The sequence below is a fragment of the Ambystoma mexicanum genome, chromosome 10 (assembly GCF_040938575.1).
Source record: "Ambystoma mexicanum isolate Mex_15411 chromosome 10, UKY_AmexF1_1, whole genome shotgun sequence".
Taxonomy (NCBI): domain Eukaryota; kingdom Metazoa; phylum Chordata; class Amphibia; order Caudata; family Ambystomatidae; genus Ambystoma; species Ambystoma mexicanum.
Genome location: NC_090932.1, coordinates 1,174,331,109 through 1,174,352,553, shown reverse-complemented (window position 1 = coordinate 1,174,352,553; position 21,445 = coordinate 1,174,331,109). Strand labels below are relative to the sequence as shown.

General features: G+C 44.5%; 1 protein-coding gene across 1 annotated transcript in view; it reads right to left on the bottom strand.

Annotated features, from left to right (window-relative positions):
- Positions 1 to 21,445, bottom strand: part of LZTR1 (leucine zipper like post translational regulator 1) — a 692,494-nt gene that overhangs the window by 580,594 nt on the left and 90,455 nt on the right. The window contains exon 5 of the mRNA XM_069619129.1: positions 13,605 to 13,713. Coding sequence (XP_069475230.1) covers positions 13,605 to 13,713 — 109 coding nt within the window. The remainder of the gene's footprint in view (positions 1 to 13,604; positions 13,714 to 21,445) is intronic.

Below are 21,445 nucleotides of genomic sequence, written 5' to 3'. Positions count from 1 at the left end.
TTGCCGCTCTGAACGATAGACTCGATGGGATCAACTCGACTGTCACATCAATTAGGAACCAACTTGAGAAAGCCACAACCCGCATCATTGAAGCCGAATCGAGGATTAGCATGACAGAAGACGCACTCGAAACTCCACAGAACACCGTGACTGATATGGCCAAGGACTTGGGGATGGTGAAGCTCAAATGTGAAGATTTGGAAGAGAGATCCCGACGCAACAATGTGCGCATAGTAGGGGTGCCCTAGGACGCACTAGAGGGCCCAATGGAACTCGCTGTTAAGGGACTGCTCAAGGAACTTCTAGGGGACCAGGGGTGGTCACCCATGTTTGTCGTCGAACGGGAGCACAGATCTCTAGCACCCCGTCCCAAACCAAGTGCATTTCCGAGGCCCACTATAGCTACAGGGACGGGCACCTAGTGCTATGCGCCGCAAGGGATAAACAGGAACTGAAGCTGGGTTCCAATGTGATTCGGGTGTTCCCAGACTATACGCTGGCGGTCCAACAAGAACAACGATGATGTCAAGAAGATGCTCCGCAAGCGTATGATACCGTATGCAATGTCATATCCAGCCAGACTGCGTTTGCAGTATTACAAAATATATTTCTTCACCTTCCCAGATGAGGCTGCCACCTTTGTAGAAAATAACATTCCTACACATGCCAAGCAGAAACCTGGCGGCCCTGGAAACAGTGCGAGTGCATCACTGAAACACAGACAATATGGGTGAAGGCAAACAATATGATGCAGCAACTATGGAACAATGGATACAAGGCTACTTTTGTAACCAACCACAGCTTTATAACTTCCTAGTGAAGAAACAGTTATGCCGCTAACCGCCTCAGTTTACTGGCAACGTGAGCAAGTCTGGCAAACTCAACGGCAGTAACATTATGATCTCTGGCCTTGCCTGACACAGAAGCGGCCCCCAAAATGTATGTTTGTTTATTTGTATTGCGCGCCAGACCCAAGGGTAAACGGGCGCAGTGAACAGAATATACGAAGCTTTCAATGTTGCATGGAAATTACAGTGTTACAGCAAATTACAGTGTTGCATAGTTAAAATTTACAATAGTGATAAATCTTGATGGTACATATTTACATACAGATAAGTAACATAACACAGATTAGAGTCTTTCAAACCTTACATATTGTTGTCATTGAGGTGTTTGATAAGATTCGTTCTAAAGTGGAGGAAAGGTTGGTCTGATCTCAGGTTGTGTGGTAGGGCATTCCACCATTTAGCAGCTAGCACAGGGAAGCTTGTGCCACCAATTTTGGCAAGTTTATAGCTAGGAATTTTCAGACAGTTGGAGTAGGGAGTTCTTGTAGGTCTGCTGGAGGTTTTTCTTTTTATTTTGTCCATCAGGTAAATGGGGGCAGCGTTATTGAGGGCTTTGTGCGTCAGGGAGAGCATTTGTAGGTGAATTTTATTGTCAGTGGAGAGCCATTTGTATTGTTGTCCAATGGATGAGATATGGTCCCTTTTGTTTATGCCTAAGGCGGCTCTGAGGGCGTTGTTTTGTAGGATTTGTAGCCTTTTGGTGATGGTTTTGTTAGCGCCACTGTAAAGGGCATTGCAATAATCGAGTCGTGATAGTATTAAGGCTCTCGCTAGGATCATGCAACGGTTATTAGATAAGAAGGGTTTACCTGCTCTTATTAACTTGCAGGTATAGGCTGTCGTGGAGGATAAGGAGTTAACTTGTTTGGCAAAAGACATGGTGGAGTCAAGACAGAAGCCTAGTGTTTTTACTTCACTCGAGACCTTGATACTATTGCCATCTATGTTAAATGTGGAGTAGTCCTTGCCTAGTTTGTTGATATTGGCATGCGTGCCCAGAATTATCAACTCAGTCTTATCATTCAGGCAGAGGCCATGTGATGCCATCCAGGCCTGAATAATGAGGTACACCCTATTCACCAACTCCCTGTCCCTGCTGTGATCGCCAGAAAGCGGGAGGAGAATCTGTGTATCATCTGCAGTTAGTGCAGGTGATACCTAGAAGGTCCAGATCATCGAAGAGGGGTTTAGTGAATATGTTGTACAAGGTTGGTGAAACACATGAGCCTTGAGGGACGCCGCATGTGATAGGAGGAGGGTCGGCTCCTGCTGAAGGGGAGAAGTCTCTCATTGTTCTCTCACTCAGAAAGGATTCAATCAATTTGGTGGTATGCGTGGAGAAGTGTGCAGCAGTGTCCAAGTGTTTGCAAAGGACCCTGTGATCCACCAGATCGAAGGCAGCTGAGAGATCAAGTAAGAGGAGGAGTGCCGTCTTGCCTTGGTCTCTCAGATCGTCTATCTGGGTCTTTAGGTCAATGAGTGCAGTTTCAGTACCGTGGAGTGGACGGAAGCCAGATTGTCTGGCTCCCAGTAGGTTGTTAGAATCAAGGTGTCTTTGAATTTGTGTATAGCCAACCTGGTCTAGTATCTTCAAAAGGAAAGGTACGGTGGTGATGGGCCGATAATTAGTGGGGATGAGGGGGTCAAGAGACTGCTTCTTGAGAAGAGGGAGCACCCATGATTGTTTTAGGTTTGCCGGGATAATACCTGTGGCGAAGGAGGAGTTGATCAATTTTTAAATGAACGGTGAGAGGTCTCTGGCAGCGTCTTTTATTAGTTGCGCTGGGCAGATGTCGCCTTTGCAATTCGGCGGCTTAAGGGAAAAGATGATTTTCTCTATCTCTAAGATGGTAGTTTTAGTGAAGGAGAATTTGTTGGTTGGGTCTTTAATTGTATTGTTAAGTGGCGGTTTGTTTATGAGGTTTAGGGAGTGTTTTTTTAATTGAATTTTATTTTGCAGTGTGGTGATTTTATTTGCTATGGCTGTTTGGATATCTGTGCACCAAGTCTGGTCTTTAATGCAGGTATCTGATGTAGCGATGGGGGACTCAAGTTCTTTCAAGATAGAGAAGAGTTCCTTCATACTTGAATTGGCATTGGCAATGCAAACATTGTAGGAGTTACGTTTCGCTAGGCAGATTTCATTTTTATAATGCCGAGAGATATTAGTTAAATTAGCTTTATTCTCTTCGGATGGACATAGTTTCCATACAGATTTGCATTTTCTTTTGTCTAGGCGCAAGGCCTTAAGTTCTGGCGTGAACCACTTGTTTAAGTGTGGCTTGGGTTTGCTTGATCGCATTTTGAGGGGGGCGACTTTGCGAGTGCACAAGTTTGTTAAGAGGAAAGGGGGTGAGGGATAGGGGAAGATGCATAGTTAAAGTTTGGGGGAACTATGAGGGTGGGATTTGGGGGGGATAAGTACTGTTTGGGGTGTTAAAGGTAAAAAAGAATAGCCACTCATTGATTGTAAATACATGAGGAGATCTATGGGACACTTGAATACAGCGGCTCTGAGTAGAACTAGAGCCGAGTATGGCTGAGAAGACCCGAGCAGAGATTAAATTGTTAAGCTGGAATGTAAGAGGGCTTGGTATGCCTGTGAAGGCCAGGAAAACAATGGCATACATCAATAGGACAGGAGCACAAATTGTATTTCTCCAGGAGACACACCTGCTGGGACACCAAGCTGATAGGCTTGCGCCAGAATGGGGCAACCATCGCTTTTACACATCTTACTCAAGCAGAGCCCGAGGGGGTGATGGTACCAATACACAAATCACTACCATTTACACACCACGTGACAGAAAGTGACCACGGATGGGAGGTATGTGATAGTCCACAGGAAACTAGCAGGCGTTCAAAGTCCTGCTCATCAATGCCCAAAACCTGCCCAAACATAGACGACCCTGATCATTACACCCGGGTATTCCAGAAGTGCGCAAAATACCCCACAGCCCACATAATCAGTGATGGAGATTTCAACACAATACTTGACACAGATATAAATCGGACCCACAGAGCACTCACCAACACAGCCCGTGCGATACACATAGTGGACCTGGGCCTACAAGATGTATGGCGATCGATGCACAGATTGCATCGATCGCCTCAGTGCACAACATACACTCTAGAATCGACATGTGGCTGGTGTCTCAGAGGGCCCTGGACTGGGTGACAGAGGCAACATACTACCTAGAACATTATTAGACCATTCACCGGTATTAATATCTATATCCATTCCTAAAGTCTCCCCACAAAGGCACTCGTGGAGATTTAAAGCAGCTGCTCTATCAGATCGCGTGTACAAAACCAGTATGTCCCAACATATCACTGAATATTTTGAGAACAACGATGGCTCGTTTGAGAGCAAGACGACTCTATGGCAAGCATTCAAAGCATATATCAGAGGCATCGCCATGTCGAAAGAGTACGGAGTACTCAAAGACATCAGAAGGGAACTAGGGAGGCGGGAGGAGAACATAGCCAAACTGCAAGAGCAGTATACGACGGACCCTCCAGCACAGACTAAGTTAGATAGTAAAACCCAACTAGAGGAGTTCAGAGCAGCGGCAGCTAGAGAGATACGTTATTTCGAAAGGCCAGTGGCCGCAAGTCGTTATTGGGAACAAGAACGGCCAGGTAGACTCCTAGCGAAGATGGTAAGAGGGGAACAGGGAAACACGAACATCCTATGCATAACTCGGATAGATGGGGTAGTGGTTACGGATCAGAAAGAATAGGCGGTGTCTTTTACGACTTCTACGCCGGCTTGTACTCCCCCTGCCCCCAAAGCGTAGCCGCAGAGGAGGAGATAGATATTTAGCAAAAATACCCACTACACTTATCCACTGAAACCAAGGACACCTTGGATACCACCTTCATGGAGGCTGAGATAACAGAGGCTGTTAAATCCTTGCCGAACGGGAAGGCTCCGGGTTCTGACGGGCTGGGGGCCGAATTCTATGAAGAATTTGCAGGGATATTGGTTCCCCGACTCCATGCTGTCTTCTGGGCTGAGGCCCTAACTATAGGAAAACCTCCTAAAACGACTCGGGAAGCAATTATAACCCTGCTGCTCAAGCCTGGAAAACGCCCTGAGGAATGCGGATCCTATAGACCGCTATCACTGATATACACAGATGCAGTAATATTCGCAAAGATACTGGCCACACGCTTGAATCCACTGATGCAGCAGAATTTGTATTGGGCAGATATACGGCGACTGATATTCGGCGCTGCTATAACATACTCGCCTCGATCCCTAAAAACCATGCAGGGAGTGGCACTAGCTCTAGATATGCAAAAGGCCTTTGACACGGTATACTGGCAATTTCTATACAGGGTTTTGATTAATTATTGGTTTGGACCGAACTTTATAAGCTGGGTATGGATACTCTACACACAACCCTTTGCCAGAGTATGTGTCAATGGGATCCTCTCTGCGATCCTGGAGCTGGCGGGGGGCACCCGACAGGGCTGCCCTCTGTCACCCCTCCTATTCGCACTGGTCATAGAACCACTTGCAGACCTACTAAGGCTCAGACACAGCAGAGCAGGGATCTCGCTGGCTGGCAAAATAGAGATCATCATGCAGATGATATACTGATATATTTAAAAGACCCTGAAACTAACTTGAGAAAGGTACTGCACACTATCAGGGAATTCGGGGAACACTCTGGTTTGAAACTGAACTCAACCAAATCCGAGATGTTCCCGCTCACGGATGCAACCCAGAAACCCACAGACCTATTTGGACTTGCATGAGCCCCAGACAGGGTGAAATATCTAGGTGTGGAAATAGCACGCACAACACAACTTGTCTGAACCCTAAACTATGGGACAATCACAGATGCGCTTTGTGCTAAACTCGACCGTTGGAAGCACCTCCCAATCTCCCCGATGGGCAGGCTCGATTTGATTAAGATGATCGTACTACCCAAGCTATTTTACCTATTGAACACTGTCCCAGTATGGTCCAGTGATCTGGACCTTCTAGGTGTTGCCTACACAAATTATGCAGATGACACTCAGATTCTCATCCCACTTTCGGGGGATTATGAACAGGATTTGGCCTTGGTGAACAGGATATACCTCATCATCCAGGCATGTCATGGTCTATGCCTGAATGATGACAAAACGGAACCCATCATACTGGGGAACACACAAAATATGAAAAAACTGAACAATGACTATTCATCATTTGTTATACATGGCAACACCATTAAAGTAGCAAAAGAGGTAAAAACATTAGGTTTTTACCTCAACTCTTGCCTCTCTCTAACAAAGCAGATGAGTGTGATGGCCTCTAGCACCACATACACCTGTAAGATGATTAGAGCAGCTAAACCATACCTGTCCACCACCAGCTGCCTCACCCTATCAAGAGCTCTGGTATTATCCAGATTGGACAATTGGAACGCACTATACATAGGGTCTAATAAACACATGCTGCAAAAAATCCAAACCCTGCAGAACAATGCCCTGAGAGCCGCCCTAGGAATCCCAAGAAGAGAGCATATCTCAGATGTCAGAAGACAATCTACACACAACCATAGAGACACACGCACAGGGCTCGACGAAAATCTTACACAGAGTAGCCAAAGTAAATACCAGGAATGATAATACCACCAACCTGGCACTGGTAACATGCAGTGCTTGGACCAGAATGGCAGGGCTACCTGGACACACAGTGCTATACAACCCGAACTTGATATGGGATGCAACCTATCTCCCCCAACACAAGATAAAACACTTGCCACGCACTGGAAAGAAAGAGGGGTGAACCATTTTGGGGGATCTGTTCTCAGATAAACAATTTGTCAGCTGGGAGGAGATTAAAACAACATAGGGGATAATCCTCTACAGAAGCTAGAATACTACATATTGCGTTCTACTATAGCGAACATATGGGAGGCATTCCCAAAAGAACTGCAGCCACACCTAGGATTGGGATATATACTCACCCCGAATATAACTAAGACATCCGCTTCCACACTGTACAAAATTATAATATCGACCATGGCACACCTACCCCAGACGCTAGAGGGAAATGGGAAGATGATCTAGAGCACAACTCCACAGACACTCACTGGACACAATTGTGTGGACTGACGAAGACTATCTTGCAATTCACGGTACCGTCTGATACATTACAAGATACTGCATAAAACTCACTACACCCTGGCCTGGCTCAAGGGCATAAATCCTACGGCAGAGGGAGTGAAGAGGCAGGCACACTACACATGCTTTGGGCGTGTATCCGAATGACTGAATACTGGGCAGACGTGTGCAATGCACTGGATGAGATGTCGGACCAGCCTATTGAATGAGATCCAGGTCTGTGTCTGTTGGGAACAGTGTGCAAAATGAACCCCACATGGCGCAAGTTGCTTAATCTTGGTCCATTACTGGCTAAGTGGGTAATATTGATGCATTGGAAAAGTAAGAACCCCCCACGAAGAGTGACTGGGCAAAAGATATGACATGGGCGAATGACTGTGAGGAAGTATACACAGGTCTGTTTCCCATGAAAAACCACCACAGAGACATATGGGGCAGATATAGGCAATATCTCACCAATAAATGCGGACTCAGACAGATCGTAACCATTATTGTAAAGTGTACCCACTGTGTAAATGTAGACCAATGGCTATGACAGCACTGTAATGTTAATGATAAAATGATGTGAACTGTACAAGTTAAAATACAAAGCCATCAGACTTTTGACCTATCCCAATCGAGATAAGAAATGGTTTATTTCTGTTCAACGTCTGCTGTTTTGTGTCTGTACATGTTCATGGAGAGGAACATGCAACAATATTTATTTTTGTGCCATTTTAGGATATTAGTAATGTAATGGAAAAATGAGTTACAATTGGGAACCTTAAAGTGAAGTCAATTTAAAAATATTTCAAATCTTCAAGCTACAATTCAAACATTCACAACCTGACTCTCCAGCTAGTGCAAGTGCTGTTACGAAACAAATAAATAAATTGGTTACATTTGCAAATGAAATAGAAACACTGCCAAACATACCCCTATAGCGGTATTACAGATAAGCATTCAACTTTTTTATGTAGCACATCGTGCAGTTTGTCCAACTTCTAAACACTGTATTTATTATTACCTGTAACGGATAGTCAGTTTACCAATCTCTGCAGGATGTAAGGTTTACGCGGTCCAGCCAACATTTGATCATGTTATTAGATATAGATTTTAGCATTGCACACTTACCTCTGCACTTTCGTATCGCAAAAAGGGCATGCCATGAAGTAGCGTTAGTTCCATAAAATAAGACATTGGGGGTCATCATGAGTTGAGCTGAGCGGAAAAATACAGCGGTAACGCGATTACTGCTGCATTTACCGCTTTGCCCAATCCCATGTTCCGGGGCATTCATCTCCAGCTCTGAGCGGAGGAGAATGCACCGGCTTTAAGGCCATTTTCGGTGCGATTACCGCCTGCACCATTACCGCCAGTGGTAATAGCACCCCCAACCAATGGACTCAATGGGAATGGGGACTTACCGCCCCCTGCAACTTGGTTTTTGGCGCAAATTGCGCCAGACTGAGTTGCTGTAATGCCAATTGCGCTGGGCAGTATCCTGACGCAATTAGCACCAGGATACTGCCCAACTCATCATAGAACCCATTGTCATTATTCATAAAGAAATAATTTTGATGTCAGAAATTAAAACACATAATACAAGCCCCATTTGACCATGTGGTGTTCAGTTCACCAAATCAGTCTACTAAACCATAGCCAAACTTTCACAAAGAAAGGTACTGGAAGCTTAATAGGAATATTATCACAAATAAATGTGGGTAGCACCAACATACGGACAACAGAGACTCTACCCAGCATTGAGAATAGCAAAGTCCTCCATCTACTTATTTTCTGTATAAGTAGTAAGATTATCCCCATGCGATTGTCAGTAATCATTTTTTTTAAATGATATCTCTGTTTTATCAAAACCTTAAAAAAAAATATATAAAATATATATATATATATATATATATATATATATATATATATATATCCCAATGATATCACATTACAATTCATCCTGAAAGAAGGGAAAAAAAGAGAAACGAAGAAGAGAAAAAGATCTCAATTGAATTAGCTTAAAACGTCCTGATCATGGTTCAATTCTTTACAGAATCAATCCTTTTCTCCATTACACAGTTTCCCGTCCCAAATAACCAATGCTCTCCCCACTCTCAAATAATCGTAATCAAGTGTGTTAGGGCAATGATTAATTTAATGTTATTGCCAACCAATAACCAATCAGAACTCTTCAGAGGACAAGAATTTGTCGAAACAAGAGAAAAGCCCAGGGCAAATCTACCTTAAACTAAGTGTTCCCAAGTCTCGAAGATTCCCTGCACCTTACAAAGGCAGCAACTTCTCTATTCCTTTGTCAGCTCCCTTCTAGGATCCCAGGTTTCCAAAGTATGCAATTGATTCAATCTAAAATCGCATAAATACGATTCATAAATTATAGCGTATTCTATCAAGGACACATATACGTTTGAATTGTTCAATTGAGTTCTCATAACTGTAGTTTCACTCTGACCAGGTTTGTTGCCAAGAGAACTTAGTCACTTCCTGCCTCCCATAATGTAACATTGCAATCCTCCCTAAAGGAGTTTAGGGTGGCTGATCAGCATTTAGCTAGGATTCCATTTAAAGTTTGATACATGGAGCTTTCAGGGGGGTTTCAAATTGTATAAAGTATCATCAGTAATCATTTAAGAGTGTGGACGAAATTGACCCCCAAATAGCAGACAGTTTCAGGGCATCAGTATGAATTCCCAAAGTTCAAAGCAAGATACATAAGGGGAATAAACTCTGGTTTAGTCGGGCTGACCATCAGCATGGAGAATTGTAGATAACTAACGCAGATTTTGACATGTGGCACATCCAGGGATGAAGCCCAATGAATCCGGCAAGACAACATCAGGCACCAAAGGTATCGCACCTCACTTTCTGAGCAGAGCTTTGGGATGGCCCTCTCCCACAGATTTGCACTCTCTACCATGCTGCCCTTTTCACTAATGCAACAGGGTACTCAGAGCCACTACCAGGTTGGTTCCTGGTGACCATTCCAATGCCTACTTGCAAGAAGGATTCCAAGAAGAGCCTTTAAGGATTTTTTTTAATGAACACTTAAAGGAATAGTGACTATTTTGTCTTCAATTTGAATATCACTACAGCTCAAAGAAACATTTGAGATGAACCACTCGCTTGCCTAGTGGTATTTATTGGACCCTTTAACTGGTGCACTGCAGTGTGAAGTCTTTGACCTCATTCTGAGACGTTAGCTCCAGTGTCACATAATGTAAAGTTTCTCAGGCTAAACCTCCTGGTAGTATTCCCAGACTCCCAAGGACACAACAACTAATTCTGACAGATTGCATCTGGGTTCCGCTTCTGCAGGAGAGGCCAGACTGACTGCCTAGACCCCCTTGGACCATAGGCTTTAGGGTTTGAGTGAGTAGGATCCTAGCAGCCTCAACAACAAGGTGTCCTTGGGTCATACCAGTGAGGTACACCCTCACCTGTGGCTCACCCACCAGCGATCTATCCACCCATACTAAGTGACCACAGGACAAGGAGGATTTTTAGAGGCATTCTGCTTGCAGTGCTCTTCTTGCTTCTGAGGAGCTCGATTTCCCTTCTGATTTACAAAACTAGAAATCAATAGGACTGCATTAAAGCTAGCAGCTCAGGATCTAATACTTTGGAGTCAACAAGACGTTAACGCAATTCTGTGGGACAAGGGTCCAAAATGTACGCAAACATGACATTTATTATCAAGCACATTCCGCACAAGCATTCTTTTCACCATCTGCAAATGTTGAGTGTAGGATCAATAATGGAGCGAAAAGGCTATTGGGAACATAGGTAGCTAACAATCCAGAAAAGTATGCTGGAGAAATTCCATGACTGCTTTCAAAATGAATTTGCGGACTACTGACTAAAACTTCCGCTTAAGGGTGAGCCAGTTCAGTATTTGATTGGGGTATGACAAAATGGTCAGAATTCTTCAAGAACATATTATACAAACTGCACAACTTTGTATAGCTTGTTACAATCTTCACACCAACATGGAAATTTGAATCCTGCATAGTTCGGCTACCAGAAATTCAAAACGATATGCCCATTCAAAGCAGAAAGGGGTGCACTCTGATTGTAGAGAGAAGCGTAGAGTTGATTTTCAAAAACAAACCCCAGGTTCCTCACGTATTCCACAGGAATTGGGGCACACGCAACAGTCAATGCCACCATGATCTGCACAGGCAAGGAGCAGAACCTCTGCCTTATCCCCATGCAGACACAACCAACCGCCTTGCACAGCTCCAATAAACCACACCATACCATAACACGGCTATCCTGCAAAGCTTCATTGTGAACATTCAGAACTATCAGGGTGTCATCAGCATACAGTTGATACTGCAGCTCTCACGATCATTAACTGGCCTGGGGGTACATGATGATGTTTAACAAAAGGGATGAGGGTAGTGTAGTGTGGCATGCTACATGGGATATGATATGATATGGCATTTGTAACGTGCCTATACACAAGTGTTTCAAGGCGCGACGAGGCAGGGAGGGGGGAACAAGGGGAAGACAGACAACGATCCTACTAGGCCAGGTGTCATTCAGACCGCGCAAGTGCAGGGGTAGGGGGACGGGAAAAAGTGCAAGGGGAAGTGGGAGTGGGGGGGGAGTGCAGTACAAATAAGTAGAATAGAAATAAAATATTAAATAAATAGGGCCAGCTGGTGGCAAGTGCAAGGTAAGTGCAGACAAGTGCTGGGGGGGGGCTGTAGTGATACAGAGACAGTCCCGCAGTGCAGGGGTTGCCAGGGAGGCAGTGCAAGTGAAGAGTGACTGGGCCCAGGACCGAGGTCGGTGAGAGTGGCCCAGTTGCAGAATCAGTGCAGTGTTGGTGAAGAATTTAGCAGGGGAGAGGGAGAGAGGAAGCAGAAGTGAAGAGGAAGGTTTTGAGGTGCTTCCGGAACCGGAGATGGTTCTCCTCAAGTTTCAGGGAGGCAGGAAGGCTGTTCCAGAGGGAGGCCCCTGCCGCAGAGAGAGATCTACCCCCAGCTCGTTGCTTCGAGAAGCGGCTGACCCTGAGGGAGTTGGAGACGGATGAGTGTAGGGCTCGGGAAGGAAGGTATTTAGGAAGAGAGAGTTGAAGGTATTTAGGCCCCATGCCCCAGAAGGCCTTGTGGACAATGCAGAGGGTTTTGAACTTAATCCTCGCAGCCACAGGGAGCCAGTGTAGAGATTTCAGTCCTGGAGAGATACAGTCCCTGGGCTTGAGGCCAAGGACAAGTCTCGCAGTTCTGTTCTGGATGAGTTGCAGAGAGTGGAGGCAGGCAGATTAAGATAGAGGCTGTTACAGTAGTCCAGCTTTGAGAGAACCAGGGCTCAGGAGACAGTGAGCTTCTGGGGGAAGGAGAGGAAGGGAAGAATACCTCTGAGGAGGTGCAGCTGGTAATGTGACTTCTTAGAGACGTCAGATATATGAGGAGAGAAGGAGAGTGTGGAGTCGAAGATGACCCTGAGGTTTTTTGCCTTGCGGGTAGGAGCAGGAAGATGGCCAAGAGAGGCCGGCCAGAGAGCTGCAGGGAAGGAGGGAGTGGGTGTGCCGATGAGTAGGATCTCAGTCTTACCAGCATTAAGGCAGAGGTCATTGGCAGCACACCATTCCTGGATAGCAGACAGACAGTCAGAGATGAGGGAGGGAGAGGAGGAGGCCGAGGGTAGCCTGAAAATGAGCTGGGTATCGTCCGCATAGCACTGAAAGTCTGAAAGTTGGGGCAGAGGGCGGCGATGTGGTGGGCAAGGAGTGCCAGATACTGGTTGAACAGCCAGGGAGAGAGATTAGATCCCTGGGGAACGCCACAGGTGGAGAAAAAGATGTCAGAGAGGAAGGACCCAAGTTGGACCTGGGAGGGTCGATTGGAAAGGAAAGAGGTCAGCCACGCCAGAGCCTGACCAGTGATACCCAGGTTATCACGGAGACGGTTGAGCAGGATGGCATGGTTGACAGTGTCAAAGGCAGAAGAGAGATCGAGCAGAATGAGAACACACAGAGTGTTGGAGTCGAGGTTCAAGAGCAGGTCCTCACGGATGTTCAGGAGAGCAGTTTGTGGTGGCTGAAATTAAAGTCACCAAGCTGGACTCTCTGACCCCCATCAGCAAGGAATGAAAGATTCCAAGTCAGTGTTGCACTAATGCGTCTAGACAATTAGTAACTCATCAAAGCAGTCATCCACAAATGCAATAGTTAGATATTAATCCGAGTCCTAAACTTCCTAGTAACAATTATTGCAAATGAGGTGTCTGTACATACCAATACACCTTGAAAAAAATATTCTTTCCCCACTATTTTCTCTTTTTCTTTTTACCAAATCACTAAATGGGAGTGTAAAAAACAGTTTTTCTCTTCCAAAAATATATGTATTTCTTCTAAAGGTGACTGCCCTTTACCCTATGTTGGGCTTCAATAGAAGACCTGTTCAGTTGGAGCCATAAAACTGGGTGACATTTGCTCACTGAATGTAATTTAATAAGGCTAAATCGGTTTTTGCATATTGCAAAGTGTATATAAAAACTCAAGCTTAATCACGTATCATTAAACCACCTTCACACTGCCATGCAGCATGATGGTCAGGATGCATTTTTACAGCCTCATCTCCCGGGACATGCAAAGCCAGAAAACCAGCAATTTCTTCTTACCTGCCTTCTACCTTCCACTCTGTCCACTGGCCAGTAGCAAACTTGTATTCGAAGAGGTCATTTTTGTTCTTCAGGTTGGAGTTTGAATAAATGTCTCCAGTGTAACCACCTGGGGAAACAAAGAGGGAACATCAGACTAAAGGTCAAACCCAGAAGAACTGGGTGGTGGCAGAGGGACAGTAAAATAAGGCCAGAGTTTGACTAGGATTACTGTTCACCAGAGGTCAAGGGTCTAAAGAAGCAAGAGCTGTGAAACAAGGACGGATGACGGGATAAGCAAGATAGCACTGGTATTGGCAGAAAAACATATGGCAGAGTAGGCTACTTATTCAGTGGCCCATTCAGGACTAACAATACAGTCAATTAAACAATGCAACAGTTGACTAACTGAAAATACTATGCATTGATGGAACATTGCACTCGTTTTCGAAGTCCCACAGATTTTTAATCAATGTACACAGTGAAATGATTAGTAAAGAGGAAAAAAAGCACAGAACTCATTCTCAAAGTAAAAAGAAAAAAAGGAGCATTTTAAAACTTCATTCACAGTAAGCATGGAATACAGGTCTAGAATTTCAGTTTTATGTAAGAGACCACAAAAACTCCTGGAAGCACACATCAGTTTTTTAAAGGTCCACATTCTAGCTGAGATTTGTATATGAAGAAAACAAATCGTGTAATATGTGTAAGGGTGCGCAGACAGGAGACACAGCAGTGGTATGTTTTCTGGCATAAAAGTTTATTCAAAAGAAAATAAGGGGAAAACCTACCTAGGCCAATTACTAAGGACTCTGTCAGGATATCTGTAAAACGTATATTGTCCACTATCCTGTGTCGAAGATCTACTTCCACCCCTTACCTTACCAACTAAACTAGAAAAGATGTGGGTCTTCTTGATCCAGAAGAATTAATTAGTTACAATTTGCAGAAAACAAAGCATACCGAAACAAAGTTCCAATGTGTACAAAAACAAAGTTCCAAAGCAGCAAAGTTCTCTGGTTCAAAAGAAAGCAAAGTTCCAACTCAAAATCTGAACGCCAAGAGAATGATTCCCTTCTCTTGGTCTCACTCAAGTTTCTCACTGTGGTTACACCACAAGGGAAAGGTCTCCCTTCCCGTGGCTTTCTTTAGGCTTCTTACAATGTCAAGATAGTGCCTTTCTTCTCTTGACTTGTCTCACGCAGTTCTCACAAGACCAGGAAGAATGCTTCCTTTCCCCTGGCCTCTACTTCACAACACCAGGGAGGACACTCTCCCCCTGGTCTCTTCTTCTCTCGTCTTGTTTCACCTTACTTTCAAGTCTCTCGGGTACGGTTCCCAAACCCGTAAGGTTCTTTCACGATAGTGTGGCAGACCTGGTTCACTATAGTGCCAAGTACTGCGACTATGAAGATGACTGATGATGGTAATCTTCCTGGGTGCAGGTCCCAGACCTGGTTCATACCCTTGGTTCATTTCTTGTAGGTTCGGGAAGGTTACTTTGCTTCCCCTAGTTTCCCTCCTTCCCCTGTTTGGCTGGTCACACTGTACCCTTCTGCCCCTACCAACAGTCCCGCTCACCCCTGTACCTTTAGAGTCTCTCTCGGTAGTCTTTGGTTGATCTATACGTCTTTCCGCTCCAGTTTTGGGCTTCTGCAGTCTTCCCCCTCTCCTGTGTGCTGTGGCATTTGGTTTCCCTCGTTCCCCCAGGCAGGGTTAGGCTTTCTGTCAGGTCCTTTGAAAATGGATTCTCCTGGGCTCCCCCCCAGTCCTCAGCACATCGCCAGCGTGGGCGACAGCTGCTTCTGCTACTACTTCTACTTCAGCACAGCATTTATGCTCTTTGCTCCTTCAGGGAGGGCTTCTCTCATGCTTCCAGAGTTTGACGTGCCTTTTATACTGGCTGTGGCCAATAGGACTTCGGCAGACACTAGACCGCTCAACATGGTTTCTATAGCTAATCCTCATGACTCCACACTTCTCCCTCGTCACAGTACTGATCTTAGGACTCCCTTGTGAGTCCTTGGGCTTCTTCCTCGTCACAGTACTGGGAAAGGGATCTTCACTTGGGTAACTCCTATTCTTCCTCGTCCCAATACTTTCTAGGCAAATGGTAAAGAGACTACAAGCTCTGAACCTATTAGGGAATTAGTTGTTCTTAGGGTTGCAGGAAGGGGCTGAGTTCTCATGCAAAGGGGCTACCCCTAGTGAAAAGGGGACGACATCCACAGATTTGTCACATATGTTTTTCAAGGTTAGGCACAGAAAGTCTTACAATGGGATTCAGTAATGTCTTTCAATTACTGATATTGATATTCCTCCACTTAAAGGAATAGTGTGCTCTAAAATATTATTGGCTAAAAAGATGGCCCATAATCAAAAATATATATAAAAAATATTTTTAAACAAAGTCCCTATGTAAAGTATTAAGCAAATGAAGCTCAAACTCAAAAAGGTGAATCATTAGGAGGCATCCATTTTGTGAAATGGATGAGCCTCCTGTGCTTGCCCTTGCGGCACTAATGAAGCAAAAGCCAGCCAGCTGTAATAAAACAAACGCTACCACTGGGTGGCTTTTGCTTCATAGGTGCCAGAGACGAGAGAATGCAGGCAGGAAAGCTGCATCCAGTTAAGTGCTATTTTTTTTTTAAATATGCACTAGCTGCAGTTTTCTTTCTAAGTTTTCCGGGCTGGATGAGCCTGGAAAACTTAAAAAGAAAACTGTAGCTTTTAAAACCTATTTATGTTTGCGGTGGCTTGAGATTGGAGTCCCCTGGGCTCCAAGCTGAAGCTACCGCAAACATAAATACAACGTTGTTGTATTTAAAAATGCTGCGGTTTTCTTTCCAAGTTTCTCGGGCTCCTCCGAGACGGAGGAGCCCGAGAAACTTAGAAAGGAAAACCGCAGCGTTTTTAAATACAAATCACTTTGAGTCTCATGGGCTCCCCTGAGGGAGCCATGGAGACTCAAAGTGAAAGCCACGGCAGGCAGAAACACAACACAGGTGTGTTTCGAAATGCCGCAGTGTTTCTCACTATGGCGGCTTTCGCGTAGAGTCTCCTGGGCTCCCCCAACCCTGAGGGAGCCCAGGAGACTCCAAGCAAAAGCAAAAGCAATGCGAAAAACAACGTTGTTGTATTTGTAAATGCTGCAGTATTTACAAACACAACAACGTTGTTATTCTGTCCCCCGTGTTGGGAGAGCCCAGGAGACTCCATGCAAAAGCCGCCGCAGTCAGAAATACAATGTTCTTGTATTTATGATTTCTGTGGTTTTCCGACCACAGCAATCACAAATACAACAACGTTGTATTTGTAATTGCCGCGCCTTTGCTTTTTGCCTTCATTTTAGGAAGGCAGCCTCCTCAGCTCATGTTGAGCTCTGCTCTGGCTGCAGTAAGCAAAAGCTCCCAGTAGGGGGCTTTTTCTGCTTGTTTAGTGCCGCCAGGGCAGAGCTTAACATGAGCTGAGAAGGCTGCCTGAAATTACAAAATGGATGCTCCCATGTAAACGCTTTGAGCCTCGTTTGCTCAAAAGTTTACATAGGAACTTTCATAAAAAATATGTTTAATGTAGGTTTTGGATTATTGCACATCTTTCAAGGCAAGAATATTTTTGAGTGCACTATTCCTTTAAGAGTTGGATTTTAAATAAACAAATCTCGCTCACATGAAACTGTTAATGTAATATGTTTTCAAAGATGGGCACTAACGGTCTTAAAGTGTGCCAATTTCATAAAATCACTAATGTTATTTTAAAGGACATATTGCAGTGGAAGGTTTCCGAACACATGATTGGAAAGCAGAGTCAGTATTGCATTTTCCTCACAGTCTAAATTGTGTGTTTTGCAGCCTCTACGTAGAGTGAGGGCATTGCAGGGATTCCAATGCATTTGCTAAGATTTACTGGCTCATATACAATGTTACACTACAGAATATGCTCTAAAGGTTTTAACAGGTGCAGACTCCAATGTTGCCTCAAGATCCACTAAAGTTTCTTTGCTTGACTACAGTATGGCAAATGCTAAATAAGTGACCCATATTTCTATGATGCAAGGTCAGCGGTCATCCTTACTGTTTCGCATGCACAATAATGAATGACAAATATTTTTGAGCTTAGATGCCCAAGATTACCGTTGTTGGTGTCCTGTTCCCTCACCCATTAGGGATAGTGACAAAAAGCTATGAGTGACATATGGTACTGGAGGGTTGTGTTCTGGCTTTGGTGTTGCCATTGCATTGCTGGACATAGGCACAAAGTTGGCCATAGTGTGCCCTAAAACCAAGATCTATATTCCAATCTCTATCTTTTACATTAAGTAGGTACTTGAGCTCCCACATTGTTCTGTGTGCGCTATTTGAGAGGTCATCTTTTAAAATAATCACCAATAGATCCTGCAATGTGTGCCTATTCACTGAAGTGTCTATCCACAGGTGTTTCTGTTTTGAGGTTCACGATGATACATCTATGTATGTTTATCCTTTCACACAACTTCTTTCAGCTCTCAACTACATACGTTTCTTGCATCATACATTTTTACATTGGATGAGGTATACAACATTGACTAATTTGCAATTGTATGTCCCTTGTATCTGTACTGCTCAGTTATGTGGGGTTGTGGCAGATCCGGTGAATTGGCATGTTTTGCATCTCCTGGTATTGCATGGATGGGTTTCAGGTCTCCTTTGCTCTTGATCTAAAGAAAATGTATTCCTTGTTAGACATCATGCTAGGTTTCTTGGTTGCTTCTATGGAATTAGGGAAGCTTTTCTTTTTTTAAATGTCTCTTAGCTTATCGCTCATACACATTTTGGATGTAGGTCCTTAAGAATGCTATTAATGTGCGAGAGTGCTGGATGGTAGATGACAATACAAAAGGTATTCATTCTATATCTCTGCTGTCTGTGTTGTAGCAGGCTTTCTCTGTGCATTTTCATTGCACAATCAAATTCCCTGTGAACTCTCCAACTAAACTACCCCCATAGCTCCTAAGGTCTGCCTTACTGTTCAGTCCACACCATCTTGTCAGAGTTTGGCTAGATTATTACACAATAAGGGAACAATACCTCAAGTTAAATTTGACAGAAACAACATTTGTCACGTGAATCCAAAAAGGCCCTCAAGATGGAACCAACGCTGAGTCCAACAGGAGGTGCCCCAAGCGCCAACGTCCATACAGAGAAGACAGTAGGATAGAGTGAAGTACTAGCTACCACTGCCTAGAATCCCTCTAGTGCTAGGTAACGCTGGTGTGCTGCCTATCTAAAAGTCGACAGGATACGGAAAGGAATTATTTACCACAATACTAGTATGCACCTGGAAAAACAAATGATTTAGAGGCTAGGGACCGTCTCCCGTTGGAAAAACAGCATCAAACACGCTGCTTAGAATACGCAAGGTGAGACGTGACAGGCAGTAAATAAAATCAATGTTTAGAAAACACCCACACTAGGCCAGTCTACTCATGGTGACAATACAATTTTAATGACATGTAGTTCTGATCTAATGAGTGTTGATGGTAATTCAAGATAATCAAGGTTGTCGATTTAAAAAAAAAAGGGTTGTGTGATAACCTAAGGTGTAAATGTGATCCTACAAATTGTTCACACGTAGTGTTTCTATTATGAAACTATTGCAGACAAAGAAGGCTTGAACAGACTAGAGGGGGTGCCTCGGGAGAGGTACCCATTCAGTGTGGAAGCAAGAACTTGTCGTTCCTTATAGTTCTTGGTCTACCGGTTTCAGTGATATTTAAGTGAATTTACCCACTTTCTTCAGGACAGTCTTCGTGTCATCACATCTACGTCTGGAATGTTAAGGATGTATATCGGAATGCTCCAACCCTCCTTATCAGTACTGCCACGGGACCCGCAAACAGGTAAGTAACTCTGTATTTAATCGGTGCACATATTTCAGTATGTCCAGAGGCATGGTGTTGCAACGTCTCATTGTCTTTTAAGGAGTCTTTTTTTGCAACCGTTCTTTTAATAGGGGCTGGTGAGGTAGCTCAAATGAGTGCAGGTAGTCCACCTGTATGTAGTATGCCATTGAACCGCTCACTCGCCGTGGACATACGAATGGTCCAGACGTAAAGACCATGGCTAGACCCACATCTTAAATGCCATGTGCCATGTTCATCAAATACGGTGGCCTCTCAGAAACCTCACAAAGGGCCGGTTCTGAAAATCCCTCTTAACAGAGACATGTGTTCGTGCACACACGTACAGCTTGGTAACTATCATTTGCAGCTTGTTGAGAACATTGTGTGGGTACTGTGACAGGGTCCGTGGCTTGACCCCGTCAGGGGGCTACAGGGACCCCTTGCGACCCCGGTGTAGACATCCTACCAGTGTGTATGCCAGAACCTTTTCTACCCTAGAGGCAGGGTGAGGAAGGTGGACCCCCTCCGCCTATCCCCACATACACCACAGCCCCCCCCACCCCCCCCCCCCCAAGTCCCTGAATCCCATGAGAGGGTCTTGCTGGCAACTGTTGTTATCACTCTCCTTTACGCAATGCCTTTCAGCCTTTTCTCTGGACAGAGTTCTCTTTTACTTCTTGCAGAACCCCAACATCCAGAAGCCAATGCTGCCGCGCTGGTGCACAATTAGTGGAGGAAAAAAAACGCTAATAGTCGGTCACTGTTGAGAACAACCAGTTCGCCGGCGCAATCACCAGTGTCCCAGGGTAGATGAAATACAACCTACCTGGCGAATGCTGACAAAACTGGGCCGCCATGACAGCACGAATACTCATGAGCGAAAAGGGGGCGGGCCACAGCGGACTAAAAGTGTAGATCATTGCAGGAAAAGCTCAATCTAGATTGGTCAGAAGAGACAGGTGAGACAGAAAACCAATGGGGAGGAGGTGAAGCTCTGAGAAGGCAGCAGTCTACAATTCCTGTGATGTGTCTGGTGGAGTCATCACATTCCCCGCCGGTGACCGCCTCCCATGTGTCTAGGGGACAGCAGCCGCTACCTGACCCTGTCCCTGGGGGCAGCTATATGAGGGAGGAGACAACTACTGGGGGGAGGTGGCGACTCCATCAGATGAGATGCAGTATTCCCCCCCTTTCCCCTGAGGAAGACTCTATAATACACAAGTTCCTAATGGCTTATTCCCACACAACAAAAAACTTTTCCACTAAATCATTCTAGACAACCCAACACTTTTAAACAGCACCATCTACGAAATCCAGTACAATCGATGGACTCCAACTCCCATAAACCCTCTGGTACTGAGAGAAGGAGGAAGGAGGTTATGCAAACTAAGAGAAGCCTAACAGGCTATTTGTTTTACTGAAGCTAAAGTGCGCAGGACATTTAAAAATGGCATCCGGAGTAATAGTGTGCAAAATATAGTGTCCTCAATTTGTGGACACTCCCGTCCCATGCACTTAAATATACTGAATTGACGGTCAGTCAACAATTGGAATAGTGAAAAGAACACAATTTAGGTACAAGTATAATGATGCCCTACGAGTTATGCGTCATAGTTTTTGTGCTGAACAGGTATAATATTTCTTCAAAATACATTTATTCACATTAAATGACAGGACAAGTTAAGGTATAAAAGAAGAGCTGATCGCATTTCGGGAAGACAATTCCCTTCATCTGGAGCAATAATTAATTCAATTTCACAATTTCTGGTGTTCAATTCTTTCTTCAGACTTCAACTCTACACTCAATCTACAAAATAAATCAAAAAACTACATTTAGTATGTGGCTCACTTACTACGAACTCAAATGAACAATCACATAAATTCTGAATAGAAATCACCTCAAAGGATTGCCAACGTTTTAAGTTGATTTGCTGGAGGACAGCAGAATCTTCTTCACCTATTAACCACGTCTCAGGGCCCT